The sequence below is a fragment of the Phacochoerus africanus genome, chromosome 6 (assembly GCF_016906955.1).
Source record: "Phacochoerus africanus isolate WHEZ1 chromosome 6, ROS_Pafr_v1, whole genome shotgun sequence".
Taxonomy (NCBI): domain Eukaryota; kingdom Metazoa; phylum Chordata; class Mammalia; order Artiodactyla; family Suidae; genus Phacochoerus; species Phacochoerus africanus.
In genome coordinates this window covers 85,213,503-85,232,375 of record NC_062549.1, presented here as the reverse complement: position 1 = coordinate 85,232,375, position 18,873 = coordinate 85,213,503, and the positions used below count along the sequence as shown (strand labels likewise).

The window sequence follows — 18,873 nt, the reverse complement described above, 5'->3', positions numbered from 1 at the left end:
GGTCGAAGACGTAGCTTGGATCTGGTATTGCTGTGGCCCTGGTGTAGGCCGGCGGCTACAGCTCCAATTAGACCCCTAGCCTGGGAACCTCCTCCATATGCCACAGGTGCGGCCCTTAAAAAGTAAAAACAACAACAACAACAAAAACAAAAAGAAAAAGGAGGAGAGAGATGGCGTATAATAGGTCAGTTATTTCTTCAAGTGTACTTATTCTGCAATTCTAGAGAGCAGGACCACTACTCATGAACAGAACAACAGGGAAGCTTATTTTGGCTCAGTAAAAGCAACCACTTTTAAACCCTAAAAACTACTCAACAAAACTGTATTATTATCTCAGAAACCCTTAAGCCTCTCATCATTAAAAGTAATTAGAAAGAGGATGGAAAATTATCTGCTACAGTATATTGGAGAGATTTCTGTATTAGCACAGAAGCAATGTGTTAAATGACTTTTAAGATTGCTTCTAATTCAAAGATTATACTGTTTCAGATTTATGGAAATGATCCAGGAAGAGAAACCAAAGGGAAATAGCTAAATCTGGTGCCTCCTATGGCTTCTCTGGCAATCTAGGAGCTCAAATCCTTCCTTTTTTTTTTTTTTTCTTTTGTCATTTTAGGGCCGCATCCTAGGCATATGGAGATTCCCAGGCTAGGGGTCCAATCAGAGCTGTTGCTGCTGGCCTACGCCAGAGCCACAGCAACACCAGATCCGAGCCATGTCTGCAACCTATACCACAGCTCACAGCAATACCAGATCCTTAACCCACTGAACGAGGCCAGGGATTGAACCCAAAACCTCATGGTTCCTAGTCAGATTAGTTTCCACTGTGCCACTATGGGAGCTCCCCAAATCCTTTCTATTTTAGTCTAATCTGACTTCTCAATAACTTTTAAGACTGAAATAGACATTAGAGGAGCTCCTTGGCAGCCTAGCGGTTAAGGATCCAGCATTGTCACTGCTGTAGCTCGAGTCATTGCTGTGATGAGGGTCCAATCCCTTACCTGGAACTTCTGCATGCCATGAGTATGGCAAAAAAATAAATAAATAAAAAACAAAAATGGAGTTCCTGTCATGGGGCAGTGGAAATCAATCTGACTAGGAGCCACAAGGTTGCGGGTTCGATCCATGGCCTCATTCAGTGGGTTGAGGATCCGGCATTGCCGTGAGCTATGGTATAGATCACATTATGTGTCTTGGATCTAGCGTTGCTGTGGCTGTTGGGTAGACGCCCCCAACCTGGGAACCTCCATACGCCGCAGGTGCGGCCCTAAAAGGACAAAAGACAAAAAAAATAAATAAAAATAAAAATAAATACAATGGATTTTAGACATAATGCATTCCATTTTACAATAAACAGATGATCAAGGTGAAACTAAGAGACATTTTGGTAAAGAATGAATATTGTTCAATACAATCAAAATATGTACTAGACATTGAATTTCATATGCCCATTTATAAAAATAGATATATAGCCTTTAACTTCTAGGTACTCACAGTCTTAGTCACAAATATATACATATATAACTGTTCAGGACACAAAGAACAGAATAAAAACATGGATACGGCCTAGCAATTGTGCTCTTTGGTATCAATCCAAAGGAGTTGAAAACATGTTCACACACAAAAACCTGTACACAGGAGTTCCCATTGTGGTGCAGTGGAAATGAATCTGATTAGTATCCATGAGGATGCGGGTTCGATCTCTGTACTCCCGCTCAGTAGGTTAAGGATTCAGTGTTGCTGTGAGCAGTGGTATAGGTTGCAGATGCAACACAGATCCCTCATTGCTGTGGCTGTGGTGTAGGCCAGCAGCTGTAGCTCCTATTTGACCCCTGGCCTGGGAATTTCCATATGCCATGGATGCAACCCTACAAACAAACAAAAAAACCAAAAACCTGCATACGGATGTTTATAGAAGCATTATTCATAACTGTAAACTGCTGAACCTACAATGGCACTTCATTATCACCCAAAGTCCATAGTTTAATTAGGGTTCACTCTTGGATTTTAATAAACATATAGCAACATGTTATCACCACTAATTAACATACAGAACAGTTTTACACTAAAAATTCTACGTGCTCTGCTTATTCATCCCTCCCTCACATCTAACCCCTGGCAACCACTGATCTTTTTACTGTCTCCATAGTTTTGTCTTTTCTAGAATGTTATATATACTATGTAAGATTTTCAGGTTGATTTCTTTCACTTAGTAATATGCATTTAAGGTTCCTCTTTGCATGCCCAAGCCCACTTCTTTTTATCAATGAATAATATTCCACCATTTAGACAAGCCACAGTTTATCCATTTACCCATTTAAGAACATCTTGGTTCCTTCCAAATTATGACAATTATCAATAAAGCTGCCGTAAACATCTGTGTACAGGTTTCTTTCTGCATGAACATAAGTTTTCAACTCATTTGGGTTCACCTTGACTTTTTGTTTTGTTTTTCATGGCCTAACCTCGCATATGGAGGTTCCCAGGCTAGGGGTCTAATTGGAGTTACAGCTGCCAGCCTACACCACAGCCACATCGACATCAGATCCAAGCTGCATCTACAACTTACAGCACAGCTCATGGCAACACAAGACCCTTAACCCACTAGGCAAGGCCAGGGATCGAATCCACAACCTTATAGTTCCCAGTTGGATTCATTTCTGTTGCGCCATGGTGGGAACTCCCATTTTTACTTTTTATTCTACATTGTTTGAATTTTTTAGAAGTATTTGTATATTACTAGTATAAGAAAATTCCTTTTTTTTTTTTTTTTTGGAGTTCCCTAGTGGTCTAGCAGTTAAGGATGTGACATTGTCACTGCTATGGCTCAGGTTACTGCTATGGCTCCCCAGGCCCACATGCTGTGGGTATGGCCAAAAAAAAAACAAGAAAAAAAAAGAAAGAAAATTCTTTTTTTAAACTTTTATTCTGAAACATACTCCTGGCTAAGACCTACTGCATAAGCTTTAGGAAGCTACTTGATATATAATAAGTCATTTCAAATCATTGGGGAAAATATGTATTATTTATTCACTACCTGATATTGACAATGGCCAAGAATTTAGTAAAGCTGAAAATGAAGAAATTAAACAAAATTTAAATATAAAAAATAGAAAGAAAAAAATTTAGGAGTTCCCGTCATAACTCAGGGGAAAAAAATCTGACTAGTATCCATGAGGATGCTGGTTTGATCCCTGGCCTTGCTCAGTGGGTTAAGGATCTGGCGTTGCCATGAGCTGTGGTGTAGGTTGCAGACGCAGCTTGGATCTGATGTTGCTGAGGCTGTGGTATGCAGGCCGGCAGCTGTAGCTCTGATTTGACCCCTAGCATAGGAACCTCCATGTGCCACGGGTAGGGCCCTAAAAAAAAAAAAGAGACACACAAAAAAATTTATAAAACCCAGTATGAGGAAGGCATCATTTATAAAACAGAAGAGTAACAAATTAGACATAAAAATTAATATTTTCCATATAGCTCCAAAAAGAGAGTTTAATAGTCTCAAAACATAACAAATTCTTAGAAATAGAAAATAAAGGAAAAACGTAAGTATATGAAAAGATGCTAAATCTCACAAAAAATGTAAATTGTAAAAGAAATATTATTTTTCAACTATTAGATTTACAAATATTAAACAGATATATAATTCCTAGTGATGACAAGTATATGGAGAAAGAATCACTCACAAGTACTGGGGGGTAATAATCTAAAAATATAAATTAATAAAACCTTTCTAGAGAACAATTTCTATCAAAATTTTAACCAAGCAATACTTCTATGATATACCTGAGGAAAATAAGTATACACTGGTGTACAAACTATCTTGAATATTCTATGTGAAGATTAATAGAAGATTATATAAAAGTTAGGGTGCATCCACTCAATGGAATACTTACGACATTAAAAATGATTATGTAAGAGTTACATTATTGTATTTAAAAAATTATCACAGGTTACAAAATAATCATCTAGGGGTATGAAAATTAATATATACAAATATCTGTTTGTACACAGAGTGAAAAAGTACAAATCTTGAAGGACATTTACTCTATTTGAGGAAGGCAGAGTGATTTTTACTTTATATTTTATACATTTATTTATTATTGGAATTTCTCCAGAAATAATGTATTATTTCAATAATTAGAGGAAAAAAGTAACGAAAAAGGTTCCACCTTGGGGGAAAATAATATATTTGAAGCAGATGCCCCTTTCATACAGCAATATGTTCACAAATAACATTAAGAAAGGAAATCACATGAGTACAAAGCCACACTACTACTGGTAGAAATGGCCACCATCCTTTCTTTTTTTTTAAATTGAGGTACAGCTGATTTACAATATTACATAAGTTTTAGGTGTTCAACATAATGATTCACAATTTTTAAAGATTATATTCCATTTAGAGTTATTATAAAAGATTGGCTATATTCCCCACAGTTACTTCTTAGTCAGTCTATTTCATTAGAACCCATCTGTACATAAGACCAAGGAATAAAATCAAATGTTGAACTTTAAACAAAGGAAGGATTCAAATTTGCTGTAGTTATCACATAGCAAAGCCAAGACCAGTAAGAATAACTATACACACACATCACTAACCTATAAAAATATTATTTAAAAAAATAAGCAGTTAAGCATCAAATTTTAAAAATATGGATGAGTAGGGAGTTTCCATCATGGCTCAGCAGTAACCAACCTGACTAGTATCCATAAGGACACGGGTTTGATCCCTGGCCTCGTTCAGTGGGTTAAGGATCTGGCATTGCCATGAGCTGTGATGTAAGTCGCAGATGTGGTTCAGATCCCAGGTTGCTGTAGCTGTGGTGTTGGCCAGCAGCTACAGCTCTGACTTAACCCCTAGCCTGGGAACTTCCATATGCCATGGGGTGCAACCCTAAATAGCTTTAAAAAAAAAAAAAAAAAAGAGTATTTAGCCAGCTCTGTACTGTCCAGAATGTGACAAACTTATGAATATTTGAGTTACACCAATGAAACTTACTAGTTAACTATAAAACCTTTCAGTGGTTTGTCTGATAATCCATGGTGATATATACCTAAGAAATGAGAGACAGTATAGCAGTGAAAAGAGAATACTGAGTTTAGAATTAGAAATTAGAAATTATGAGACTTCTAGATCCCTTGGGCAAGTTATTTACTCTTCCAAAGGTTTGTTTCAGCTCTAAAGATCTATGATTTTAGCAGTCATCAGTTAAGTGGAAATTCTGCATTAAAACCATTTTGGACATTCTCTCTAGTCCTTCACCAGGGTAAAAATAACCACTTCCTTTTTTTCTGCCTACTATACTTCACAGACACATATCTGTAACATCCATCCATGTATTTATTTATTTGTCTTTTCTCCCCATAAAATTTCGATATTACTGAGGGCAGAAAACATATCTTATTTGTTATATTCTAATACTTAGAATGCCTGGCAAAAGTAGGCCCTTAACAGGTAGGGAGAGAATTGACTGGAGGTAGGGGCAAGACGTGGGTACAAAGAGAGGGAGAGACAGAGAGGAAAGCAGCAGGGGAGGAAGAGTAGAAGAGAGGGAAGGAAAAGAGTGACTGAGGAGGATTCTAATAGACATGGGACAGACCAGGTGAGCTTTGAAAAGCGATAAATGACTGCTTGTTGTTTTTGGATATGTTCTCAGCTTCTCTCAAAAGCAGTCTCTCACAATCACTCAGGCCTACTATATGCTGGTTTAGACAATAATAACTTACCTTATCATTAAACAAGATTATAGTGGTTAAGGCTCTATTTTAAGAGCCAAAGCATCTCTATATGACTACCTTCATTTTGAAGCAGGATGCTAGTAAGGAACTTAAAAACCCAAGGATATATTAAACTCTTTTTAGAGGCCCCATAATACTAAGTCATTACCTTATACGTAAGATATCCCCAATATTAAGAGGGTGAAAAAATTATCATAATTGTATTCTATCAAAATTAAATTCCTCTTGATTTTGATAATTGGATTGAGGTTAATTAAGAGAATGTTCATGTTCTTAGGAAATACACACTTTAGTAATTATGGGTAAAGAGGTATGAAGCCTGTAACAAACCCCTGAATGATTAAGAAAAATACACAAAAAAATGTATGAATGAGTACACATATGATATGGAGAAACAGAAAAAAGGATACCAAGTGAGGCAAAATGTTATCAACTGTGAACCTGGATAATGGATATACTATTCTTAATACTTCTGCAAATTTGAACCATCAAAACAAAATATTACCAAAAAAAGTTAATTGCTCACATATACACACACATACAGCAGTAGTTAGATAAAACCATATAAAAGGATACTCACATGGAATTAAACATTCCCATCAGGGCAGTAAAACAAAAGCCAATTGCAAACATGGATTTCATTCGAACCTATAAGGAGACCAACGAATTGTCATTTCACACTAAAGAAAAACCACCACTAAAGCATACCCCAAAAGTTTTGGTTTCATTTCATTTTTATAAGGTGCTCCTTGGCAAAAACTTGTTAACTGGCTAACCCACCCTCCACCTTTAAGGCCTCTTGTCCTTGCCATTTTCTGAGGAATAGTATTGGGGTGGCCATGTGGACCCAATTCTGGCCAATGAGTTACAAACACATGTACTAACCAGAATTTTAAAAAGGACACACCTTTCAGCTAGAGATGATCATACTAAGTGAAGTAAGTCAGAAAGAGAAAGACAGAAATACCAAATGAACCTATCTACAGAACAGAAACAGACTCACAGACATGGAGAACAGACTTGTTGTTGCCAAGAGGGGTGGAATGGGAGGAGGGACAGGGATGGACTGGGAGTTGGTAGTTCTATTACATTTAGAATGGATAAACAACAAAGTCCTCCTGTATGGCACAGGGAACGATATCTGATCTCCTGGGACAGATCATGTTAAAAAAAGAATGTTAAAAAAAAAGAAATGTGTATATATATATATATATATATATATATATATATATATAAATATATATATATGACTGAGTCACTTTGCTGTACAGCAGAAATTGGCACAACATTGTAAATCAACTATATTTTAATTAAAAAAAAAAAGATGCGAGGGGACAAATTTGGCTAGCATCCCTTTAGACCTTTTGCCCATTTTTCTTGCCTAGAATGAAAAACATAATGCCTGACAGTAAAACATCATCAAACAACTATGAGCTAAGGAAGGCTAACCTGAGTCCTTAATGACATGACCATGCCCAGGACTACCAATCTCTGCACCTCTTGAGCAAATAAAAAAGACTTTCATATGTTTGAGTCACTGCTAGGTATTTTGTTACCTGTAGCTAACACCTATCTTAATTACTTATGCCATAAAAGTATAAATAAACAGGGAGTTTCCGTTGTGGCTCAGCAGGTTACCAACCCGACTAGTATCCATATGGATGCAGGTTCGCTCCCTGGCCTCACTCAGTGGGTTAAGGATCTGGCGTTTTGGTGAGCTATAGTGTAGGTGGCAGATGCGGCTCAGATACCATGTTGCTGTGGCTGTCAATTCGACCCCTAGCCTGGGAACTTCCATAGGCCATGGGTGCAGCCCTAAAAAAGGCAAAAAAAAAAGTATAAATAAACAAAAGAACATAAACACATAAGATTTTATTAATCAGCAATTTTTTATTTTTTGTTAAATATACAGAAATTAACTAGAAAAATTAGTCAAGCAGGAGTTCCCGTCGTGGCGCAGTGGTTAACGAATCTGACTAGGAACTATGAGGTTGCGGGTTCGATTCCTGGCATTGCTCAGTGAGTTAAGGATCCGGCGTTGCTGTGAGCTGTGGTATAGGTTGCAGACATGGCTCGGATCCCACGTTGCTGTGGCCCTGGTGTAGGCTGGCAGCTACAGCTCCAATTCAACCCCTAGCCTGGGAACCTCCATATGCCATGGGAGTGGCCCAAGAAATGGCAAAAAAACAAAAGACAAAAAAAAAGAAAAAAAAGAAAAATTAGTCAAGCAATATAATTAGCCTCAGAAAGACGTGCTTAAACAAACTCTACTTTTTATAAATAAAATAACTGTAAAAAAATGAGTAAATGGCTAATAAAATCACTTTTCCTTTAAAAAAGAAAATTGCTTTTTCTTTTAAAAAGAAAATCAGGAGTTCCCGTCGTGGCTCAGTGGTTAAGGAATCTGACTAGGAACCATGAGGTTGCGGGTTCCATCCCCGGCCTTGCTCAGTGGGTTAAGGATCCGGCATTGTCGTGAGCTGTGGTGTAGGTCGCAGACGCGGCTCGGATCCCACGTTGCCTGGCTCTGGCATAGGCTGGTGGCTACAGCTCCGATTAGACCCCTAGCCTGGGAACCTCCATATGCCGCAGGAGCAGCCCAAGAAATGGCAAAAAAAAAAGACAAGAAAAAAAAGAAAATCACTTTTCCTTTCTGTCTGCCTGACCCTTAGAACCAAAAGCCTCTTAAAGAATAAAGGCCACAGTTCATTCCCTTCTGGTGCACTGAGTTAAGGATCTGGTGTTGTCGCTGCAGCAGTCTGCATCACTGCTGTGGTGCGAGTTTGATCTGTGGCCCAGGAACTTCCGCAAGTGCAGCTAATCATAATCATAATGGCCAACTCCTATGTTGGGATTACAGGTCACCATAAAGCCAAAGACTCATGAATAACATGAGGAAGAAAAAGAAAGTCAGCTACTTTATTTGAAAACCTAAGGGGGAAGCTAATAAAAACTGTGTGAAAGGGACCAATTATGACCTCTGCGACAGCCTAAAAAAGCTATTCATTCATATTACTTACAAGAAGCTTCAGCCCAGTAAGCATATGTTCACTTCTATATGGTCCAGGAACAACCATGATATTATTTATAGCTTTCATAAACTATAAATTTCTGAAATGATAAGCAGAGTGTACTTGATGCAAATCACAGTCTTTTTCTAAAAACATGTGGTTTATGACAAAGTTATATTTAAGACTCTTACCATTGATAGATCTCTATTGTTATTCTTCAGTTTTTCTTCTTGCCTCTCTGCAAAGAATTAATCAACTGGTCAATATACACAGTGCTGAGCACAAAGCAAATGTTAAACTGTCACTGACTGGTATAACTTAATAATAAGCTGAATACCTAGAATATACTTAGGTTTCAGACATTAATTACCCATCTCATATTTTCTCCCTCCCTTTCGGTTTCTTTTAGAGAGCACGGAGTCTAAAAATCAAAAGCTAATTAAGATGACTTTAAGACTCAAGTTCTTTCATATTACAGTTTAGTCAATCTAAAAATAAGCATAGTTTCATAGTTAAGTTACTTAGAAAGCTAGACAATTTGACATATATTTCAAGAAAATTGTTATATACACAAAACCAAAAGTGCTAAAGAAGTCTCAGCAGCACATTAATGCACTTATTTACTGTACTCCATCAACATAAGGGACTTCACTGTTGTACCTATGAAGGAACTGAGGCCCAAGAAAGGAAAAGTGACTTCTCAGAGACCACGCAAGTGTTTTATGGCAAAGCCAGGGCTAGAATCCAAGTTTATTAACTCCTAACCTAATGATCTCTCTATATATTATGCTTTTGCTTTCTTTGATCATGTAACTTTACCACCAGGATCAATTTATTTTTCGACAAATATTTATTGATTACCTACTACATGCCAAGCACTTTTCTGAGCGCAAGAGAGAAATGAATGAACAAAACACACATGAATCTGCACCCTCATAGGAAGAGATGAAATAAAAATGTAATACCATTTACAATTAAAAATATTCAGTTGGAATATATTAAACTGGTGTTAAAGGCTGGCAAATTCAGGAAAGTAAAGAAAAGGAAGAAGAACAGGCCTACAGGAACTGCAGACTAGATTGCAGTTTCCAAACAGTACATGGTGTAATATAAGATCTCTTTTCCTGAAGGCTCCTATCCAGTTTGTTCTCCCTGAGATGAAAGGATACAGGCAGGAGAGAGTGGGGATAGTGAAGATACACGGAAGAACATGAGGAAAATGAGATGGAGCTCAGGTGTATCCAGGGGTTGGAGCTCCTTTTCTACCTGAGCAGTCAGTTCTCTTACAATGCAATAAGTACTTAAAATTGGGAGTTTGAGGATCAGGGTTAAGAGTTGACTAAAAGGTAAAGAAGCATAAAACAAGTAGAAGGGGGAAAGGACTGCCACTGAGACATGAAAAGACGGATAGAAAAGCATCTATGCTAGAAACCTTGGTGCATCCTTGACTCCCTACTCTCTTGTCCAATCAAACACCAAGTCCTATCAATTATACTTCATAAATAATTTATGAAATCCACCTCCTCACCTCCTCCTTACTATACTTCCTTCCTTCCTTAGGATTTCTCACATCTCTTACTCTATTACTTCAGCTCTCCTAACAGGTTTCACTGCCTCCAAACTTGTTCCCTCAAATCTACCTTCCACATAAATCCATGTCAAATCTACCTAAAAGGCAAAACTGAACACAATTACGGCTTAAAACACAGCTTAAAACACAGCTTAAAATCGTTCCATGGATTTTTATCCTTAGAAGATCTTTTCTTTTTCTTTCTTTTTTTTTCTTTTCTTTTTTTTTTTTTTTTTTTTTGTCTTTTGTCTTTTTAGGGCTGCACCTGCGGCATATGGAAGTTTCCAGGCTAGGGGTCTAATCCACACTGTTGCTATCGGCCTACACCAGAGCCACAGCAACTCCAGATCCGAGCCGTGTCTGCGACCTATACCACAGCTCATGGCAATGCCGGATCCTTAACCCACTGAGCAAGGTCAGGGATTGAACCCGCAACATTATGGTTCCTAGTCGGATTCGTTTCTGCTGCACCACAACGGAAACTCCAGAAGATCATGTTTCAATACCACTTGCTAGTCCTGTATCTGGCCCCTGCTTACTTCTGCAGCCACATCCCCAACCATTCCCATCAACTTTTACGTTCTTACAACACCAAACAACTTTAAATTCCTCTACATGTGATGCTTTTCTCTTGATTTAGTCTTTGTTCATAAAGTCTCTTTTACCTTGGGTGACCAGCTGTCCCAGTTTTCCCCAACTGTTCCAGTTTTTGCTCTGAAAACCTCACATCCTAAGAAACTCCTCAGTTCTAGAAAATTGGGATTGTTGGTTATCCTACCTCCACCTTGAATGTTTTATCCTACCCTATCCAATCCTTTCCTGGCTAGCCTGTACTCAACTTTGAAGCATCAGCTCTTGTGTCACCTTCTTTTGAAAATCGTAATTCCTTAAGCAACACTATTCTAAAGAACCTTCTACGATCATGAAAATATCCTATATCTGTGCTGGCAATGCAGTAGTCATTAGCTACATACAGTTACCAAGCAATGAAATGTGGTTAGTATGATTGAGGAACTGAAATTCTAACTTTATTTAACTTTAATTAATTTACAATTTAAACAGTCAAATGTAGCTAGAGGCTGCTATAAGGACAATGCAGTCTTAGCCACTGGATTTAAAGTCTTTATTTTATGCTTCCAAAATATTCCAAGCACACCTCTCTCACTATACTTATTGAAATTTTACCTTCTGTTATAATGCTTATGTTCTCAACAACCCAACTAGAAAGTAGGCTCTTAGAGGACAAGGACTACCTATGCCTTCTTCTTCTTTGTTTACTCAGTAACCAGCATGTATTTAGTTGCTCAGTATTGTAGTATATGCTCAATATTGCCTCATGAATGAATTAGGAATATAATAAGAGCTGATACAAAAACACATTATACCAAAAATCCCTTTCAAAGGATTTCAGAAGTCCTTTATAATAAAGCTGATGGCCTGAAGAGGCACAAAAAGCCTAAAAGGCTGAGAGTACAATAAAGTGACATCGTTCTTCTGAAGTTTGACTCTACTTTTGTCAATTATGTCCAAACAGAAACTTTAACCATAGTGTCAAGGGAGATTATATGTATACAGAGCTTAACAAGAATACAACAGCATAGCTCTATGATACATCCCAATACTGCTGTGCCTAAAGAGTTCTCAATTCAAACTGTTTTTAAGTGCCCACCATATAAGTAAGTTTTAGTTGTGTTTTAAGTTAATGTTCATTTGGATTTGGAGGGGGTAAAAGAAACAGAGTCAGGTTTCTTAGATGTTTGCTTTCACTCCTCACTTGTTCTGAAAGACTCATGGCATAGCACCATCAGCCACTCAAGATGTAGCTAGATGGTATGGTAGAAGAAATTAAAGCTAATTCTCAGCACAGGTATTTTACTCATGGATAATTAAAAGATAGCTGTGCCTGTGGAAACCTGAAAAGTATGTATTATGTGTTCCAGTGATCTCATCATTCACTAGGGACCATTCTCAATAGAACAGAATCAAAAAGATACTATATAAAAAGGTAAATTTGGTTAAAAAGACAAAAACAAATCAAAGGTCTCTGTAAAAAAAAAAAAAAGGGCAGGGAGAAAAAAGTGAAAGAGGATAAAGGAACACACTAAACAGATAATATATTTAAACAGGGAATTATTATACAGTTGCCCCTTGAACAATGCACATTTGAATTGCATAGGTCCACTCATACATGGATATTTTTCAATACTCCACATTCTGTGGTTGGTTGAATCCAGGGACGCATAGGAACCCCAGATATGAGGGCTGGCTGTAAATCACACATAGATTAACCCCCATGTTGTTCAAGGGTCAACTACACATGCAAAGTTCCATCTGAAATGAACCTGAACTATTTAGCTGATACGAAATGCTAAGATGCCTCAAGAAGCATAAACACTACAAAAGACAAGGAATTTAATATTAAAAGTCCTAGACAGTGTAAGAGTCTTCAGAAATCCAAAAAAAAAAAAAAAAAAAGCCCATTTGGGAAAGAGCAAATCTGATCAAATGGAAATGTAACCAATAGGGAAGCAATTTCAGGTACTCCCCAAGTTATGAACAACACACTTGTAAATATCCCCATGAAGCCACAGCTAGGTTTACATACCTCCATTTCTTCCCATTAACCCCCCAAACTGATGGTACCTTTAAATAATTGCTGGGAGAAATGCCTAATCTGAAGTCTTTCCATTATCATTTTTCTCTTATCCCAGTTCAGTTAATTCCATCTCAGATGCTCTATTCTCCCTCTCTCTCCCAAGACCCACATTACCTTTTACCCTCTTTTTTTCTTTCGGGTCTTAGAAAAGTATTAAACTCCTTCTTTATTTCTCTTCCATTGCAACTACCAAACCCTGACTCTAATAATTGCTAAGCAAAGATCTATTCTATTAATTCTCACTATTTAAAATGTAAGATTCAAGTTTTGTAAGGATATTCTGTTAAGACACGGTAAGAAATGAAACATTTAAGTCCTTAAAAGTTCTTAAAACACCCTTTAGAGTTTCTATCATATTCTGTTAGGGTGACAACAGGAGGGTGAAAATGTTTCTAAAACCTTCTATACCTCCCTTGAAGATCTTGAATTTAAAGATGAATACAGCTGTAAATAAATATTATGTGTCATTCAGTGTTCACTTGTCCTGTGTGAACTATCCTTTGCTGTATGACATCTAGAAGCTCAGGATTTAATACTGAGGACAAGCTTACCTCATTTCCTCCATTTGAAAGGAATTCTATACACCCATTTACTACTTAACTTTTGGAATACAACCTCCGTGAAATTTGAAGAAATTTCATGGAGAGAAGAAACTGGAAGTATGAAAAAGATACATTTATATTCTAGAATGATTTATTATCCAAAATGACAGACAAAAGGAAAAATTAAAATTCTAGAGGGGAACACACCAACTAAAAAGAGGCTGTATTTTTATAGCTACCGAATAAACTAATAGCAATGATGACATTCATTCTGACCACAGAATGAACAAACCTCAAGCCAATCTGTTACATATTTTTATTTGACAGCAGTAGGCTTTTACAAGACAATATAATTTAACCAAGAAGGAAAACCTAATTTATCTTAGTCAATAACCAGTGTCTTTTCTGTCAAAGAACATAAATCAATGAAAGGACTCAGGAGGCAGCTGGGTAGTCTGATCCAACTGATCAGTTTGGGAGATGGGGAACATTTTCAAATAAGGAAGAGATGATCAAAGCAGCAGATGCCGCTCTACAGATTAAATGAGTTAGGTATATATTCTATATTCTTAGTTGTACTGAATGGAAGACCAATTAACAACATGCCTTTAAAATTTCATGTATGTTAGGAGAAGCAAAATTTAAGTGAAATGACTGATACAGCCTTCTTTTATGGAAAGTCCAAACAGCATAGATAAAGGCCTAGAATAAATATATAAATTCAGGGCCCCAAATAAATTTCAAAAATGTCTGCCCACATTTCCAAGTCACCAAGAAAGGAGATACATATCCCATTTAGCAAATGCCTGCCCTCCTTTTGCTGGCCACCTTCTGGGGAATATCTGCCTCTCACCACAGTCTTTGTTGAGGTTCAACCTTAGGAGGATTCCTAACACCCCCTGTCCTGCCACAATGGACCAAAAAGGTAACCCAATCCATGGTCTTTCCCATGACCTATGGCATTAAAAAGACGAATTGAGTTAACTGGATTCCTTCTTCCAGGAATTTGAAAAAGTAAATCATTTAATAACAGGAACAGAAGCAGAAAAACAATAATATAGTATTGGCTCTCAAACTTTAGTTTGTCTGAGATTTACCTGGGCAGCTTATTAAAAAGGCAGGCTCCCGGGTTTCATGTCTAGAAACTCTGTTTCAGTAAAGCCTGGGAGTAAGACTCAGAACCCTTTATTTATAACAAGTATCTCAAGCAGCGGTGACACAGGTATCCTGGAGAGCACTTTATGAATAGTACCAAGATAGAAAGAACCACAGGACACAAGCCAAAGTTAGGTGCAGACAAAAACTAAATGCTAGGAAAGCACCGCAGAGAAAGTAGGAAAGCTCAACAACAGAAGTACTGAGAATTAACAACGGAGCCCAAAGGGTCTGGCTTTATCTCAGGGCTTGTTCTGCCTGCAGCACTTGCTTTCACACAGTTCTTGCTTTCCTGTCACCAATCAATTCAGCTTTTCCTAAATTCTGGATCACATATATCCTTAAATTCCTCATTACTTGAGGTAACTTGACAGCAGCCAAAAGAACTAAATAAATGAAATTCATACATCAGGCCTTCCCATTGTGGTGCAGCGGAAACGAATCCGACCAGGAACCATGAGGTTGCAGGTTTGGTCCCTAGCCTTGCTCAGTGGGTTAAGGATCTGGCGTTGCCTTGAGCTGTGGTGTAGGTTGCAGACAAGGCTCAGATCCCAAGTTGCTGTGGCTGTGCCTTAGGCCAGCAGCTGTAGCTCTTATTAGACCCCTAGCCTGGGCAACTCCATATGCCATGTGTGTGGTCCTAAAAATAAATAAACAAACAAACAAATAAATAAATAAAATTCATACGTCAAAAGTAGTTTCTCTTCTATGAGAAGGAAATGTAAAATAATGAAAATATCTGCTCCTGAAATTAAGAATGAGAAACATAAAATCTTCAGACACTTCACTTTCAAATTTAATGGCTCTATCCAAGATCATTCTTGAAGCTCTTGGAAAGAGCTTCACCTAGTGATATCAACCTTTCGCTTCTCTGAAACACTGAATATGCTGTTCCCTCCCCAGTTACTGAGAACTCGCTTCTTTCAGGGCAGCAGTATCACTCTTTATTTATAGTCCACCCACTACTACATTTGATTTTGTAAAGAAGCCCAAGTGCGGAATCTAAGCAAAGGGAAAGTAAGAGTTGCAACAATCACAAAATGGTAGATAGGGGCAGTATACAAAAACCCATTTAAGTGGTCTTATAAAGTTGCTGGGGGTGAAAAGCAAATCTGACTCTAATAGCAGCCAGTTCAAAGCAGGGGCTGGAGGGAACCATCAGTTCAAGCATAGTGTCAATAAGCTAACAATAAATCAGTATTTATGAGAATCAATGCTTTTTTGACATTGAAAAACTACTAGAAAGTTTCCATATTTTTTTGTCAAAGGAGTATCACCTTGTACACAAGGTTTTCAAAAACATTCCACAGTAGTACTACAATAAATTTTATCTGGCTGAGTTTTTCATAACATGCCCAATGGTGCAAATGCCAAGGTGAAACGGAAAAGCAATTTTGTCAAGTCCAAAATACTACAAGTTTAGGTTTACAAATTTCTGATCATCTAGCTTAATTTAAGAGTAAAATTTATAATCTACAGAATGGACAGGATGGGAGTTCCCATCATGGCACAGTGGAAACGAATCCGACTAGGAACCATGAGGTTTCAGGTGCAATCCCTGGCCTCGCTCAGCGGGTTAGGGATCTGGCATTGCTGTGAGCTGTGGTGTAGGTTGCAGACTCGGCTTGGATCCTGCATTGCTGTGGTGTAGGCTGGCAGCTGTAGCTCCAATTAGACCCCTACCCTGGGAATCTCCATAATGCCACAGGTGCAGCCCTAAAAAACAAAAACAAACAAACAAAAAGAATGGATAGGATGTTTGTCCTTCAAGCAACTCCTAATAAATACTGTCTTATAACCAGTTAAAATTTTGATAAGCAACTCTTCATAAATATGTATTTTTTTACCTTCTGATGACATTTTGGCATTTTGGTGAGCGAACAATTCAAGGTTGCATTCCATGTTAAAATAATTTGAGTGTAAGATACCTTGTGTTGTCAATTTAAGGGCAGGGGATAATATGTACCCACCCCCTTTTTTTTTAAGACTGCACCTGTGGCACAGGGAAGTTTCCAGGCTAGGTTGAATCTGAGCTGAAGTTGCTGGGCTACACCACAGCCAGAGCAACATGAGATCCGAGCCATGTCTGCGACCTACGCCAAAGCTTGCAGCAACACCAGATTCTTAACCCACTGAGCAAGGCCAGGGGATCAAACCCACATCCTCAGAGACAACATCAGGTCCTAAACCCGTGGAGCCACACTGGGAACTCCTGCTTTCTATTTTTGTATCTTGCCTATCCTTTACAGCAAAGACACTTGAAAGAACTGCCCATGTTCAATGTCTTTACTTCCTCACCATGCATTATCTCCCTAATCTATATAATCTGGCTCTGTCCCCTTATCATGCCACTGAAATTATTTTTGCTAAATCACTGATTGTCACCATTATGCCTCTCAGATATTTAACACCCACCCTATGACCCTTCCTGTCCTCTGAAACTCTCCCTTCAACTTCTGTGATGCAACTCCTTTCCAACTTCTCTGGCAATACTTTTTCAGAGCTCTATTTCTACTATCCCTTAAATTTCATTGTTTCAAGACTCTCTCCATCCTCAGCACTTTGCTTTTCTTACTTATCTGGTCTCCCTGTGTGATCTCATTTACCTCATGGGCTCAATTACAACTTATAAGCATATAATTCTAAAATCTATTTGTAGCTTTATCTCTCTTCCAGCTCCAAACTAAACATCCAACAGTGTACCAAATATTTCCATCCTATTATAACACAGGCACTACAACTCCAACATGTTCAAAACAGAAATCCTCTTCTCTTCTTCCTCATGCCAATCTGCTACTCCTCTGATATTTCCTCTCCTAATCAGAAATCTGGGCTTCTTCCCAAATTTACTCCTCTCTATGTAGCATACACCAAAATAAAGTCATTAAGTCCTATTATATCTACCTCCTCTATATCCACTGACTCTGTACCACCTACTCCCTTTCCCATTGTCATTGGCCAAGTTCAGGTTCTTGCCATTTTTATGCCTAGGATACTTTAAAAAGTCTTTGAACTTCCCTGCCTCTAGAATGATGCCCTCTCTGATTTCAATCTTCCAACCTATTGTCAGACTTGCCTTCCTTAAAATCTGTTTTCAAACTTCTGTTTAAATCCCTTAATGGTAATGGGAAGCCTTCAGGATATGAGTTAACCTCCTTACCTTAGATTAACTGATAAAGACCTTTATGAACTAGGCCCTACTTATTTCTCTAGCCTCATCTGCTAATATTCCACACACCTCTTCTTTTATTTGTTATACTAAACTGTTTATAGATCCAGGTATATACCTTGCTATTTGGTCCCTCTGTGCCTTTGCATATGCCTATCCTTCTGCCTAGAAAATACAGGGCTTAAAAAGGTGGATTCTAAAGTTATAAATGACCAGGTTCAAACCCCTTCTCTACCACTGACTTAATCCTATCATACCACTAAATGACCAAAAGGAAGTTACTTAAGCTTCAATTTTCTCATCTCTAAAAATGAGGTTAAGGAGTTCCCTCATGTTGGAAATGAATCCGAATCCGACTAGGGACCATGAGGTTGCAGTATGATCCCTGGCCTTGCTCCATGGGTTAAGGATCCAGGGTTGCTATGAGCTGTGGTGTAGGTCAAAGACGAGTCTTGGATCCCGTGTTGCTGTAGCTCTGTCGTAGGCCCCCAACAACAGCTCCAATTGGACCCCAAGCCTGGGAACTTCCATATGCCGTGGGTACAGCCCTAAAAAGACAAAAGACAAAAAAATAAATAAAATAAAAATGAGGTTAACACTGTTCACTACCACATACGATTGTTAAGAGAATTAAAAAAATACATGCAAAGTACTTACTTCAGTGTGTTGCAGATGTTAAGGATTCAATAAATAGTGACCAGTATTTTATTTACTTATATTTTATTCAGTTAATTTACAGTAAAGCTTCAAGATTTAACCATTACCTCTTGGAGAAAACCTGATCCCCTAGGTTGGCTTGGATATTCTTTTTCTTTACCTTAATGACACTTAGAATTTATCTCTACAAAAGTACTTATCACACTGTACTGATCTGTTTCCCTCTCTAGGGAATTCTGTCTTTTAAAGACAGAAATTTTTTCTACTTTGTTTCTCTAATGCCTCCCAGGTGATTCACATCCAGAGTAGACATACAGTAGCATCTTGCCATGGACCTAAAAGAGTGTGCCACTTAGAACACATCTGATACCCAGGAG

The 18,873-nt window shown here is 37.9% G+C and overlaps 1 protein-coding gene across 1 annotated transcript in view; it reads right to left on the bottom strand.

Moving 5' to 3' along the window:
* Positions 1–18,873, bottom strand: part of TMCO1 (transmembrane and coiled-coil domains 1) — a 52,558-nt gene that overhangs the window by 26,409 nt on the left and 7,276 nt on the right. The window contains exons 4-5 of the mRNA XM_047784024.1: positions 8,939–8,985; positions 6,317–6,384 (exon numbers count right to left, since the gene is read on the bottom strand). Of these exons, the coding sequence (XP_047639980.1) occupies positions 6,317–6,384; positions 8,939–8,985 (115 nt within the window). The remainder of the gene's footprint in view (positions 1–6,316; positions 6,385–8,938; positions 8,986–18,873) is intronic.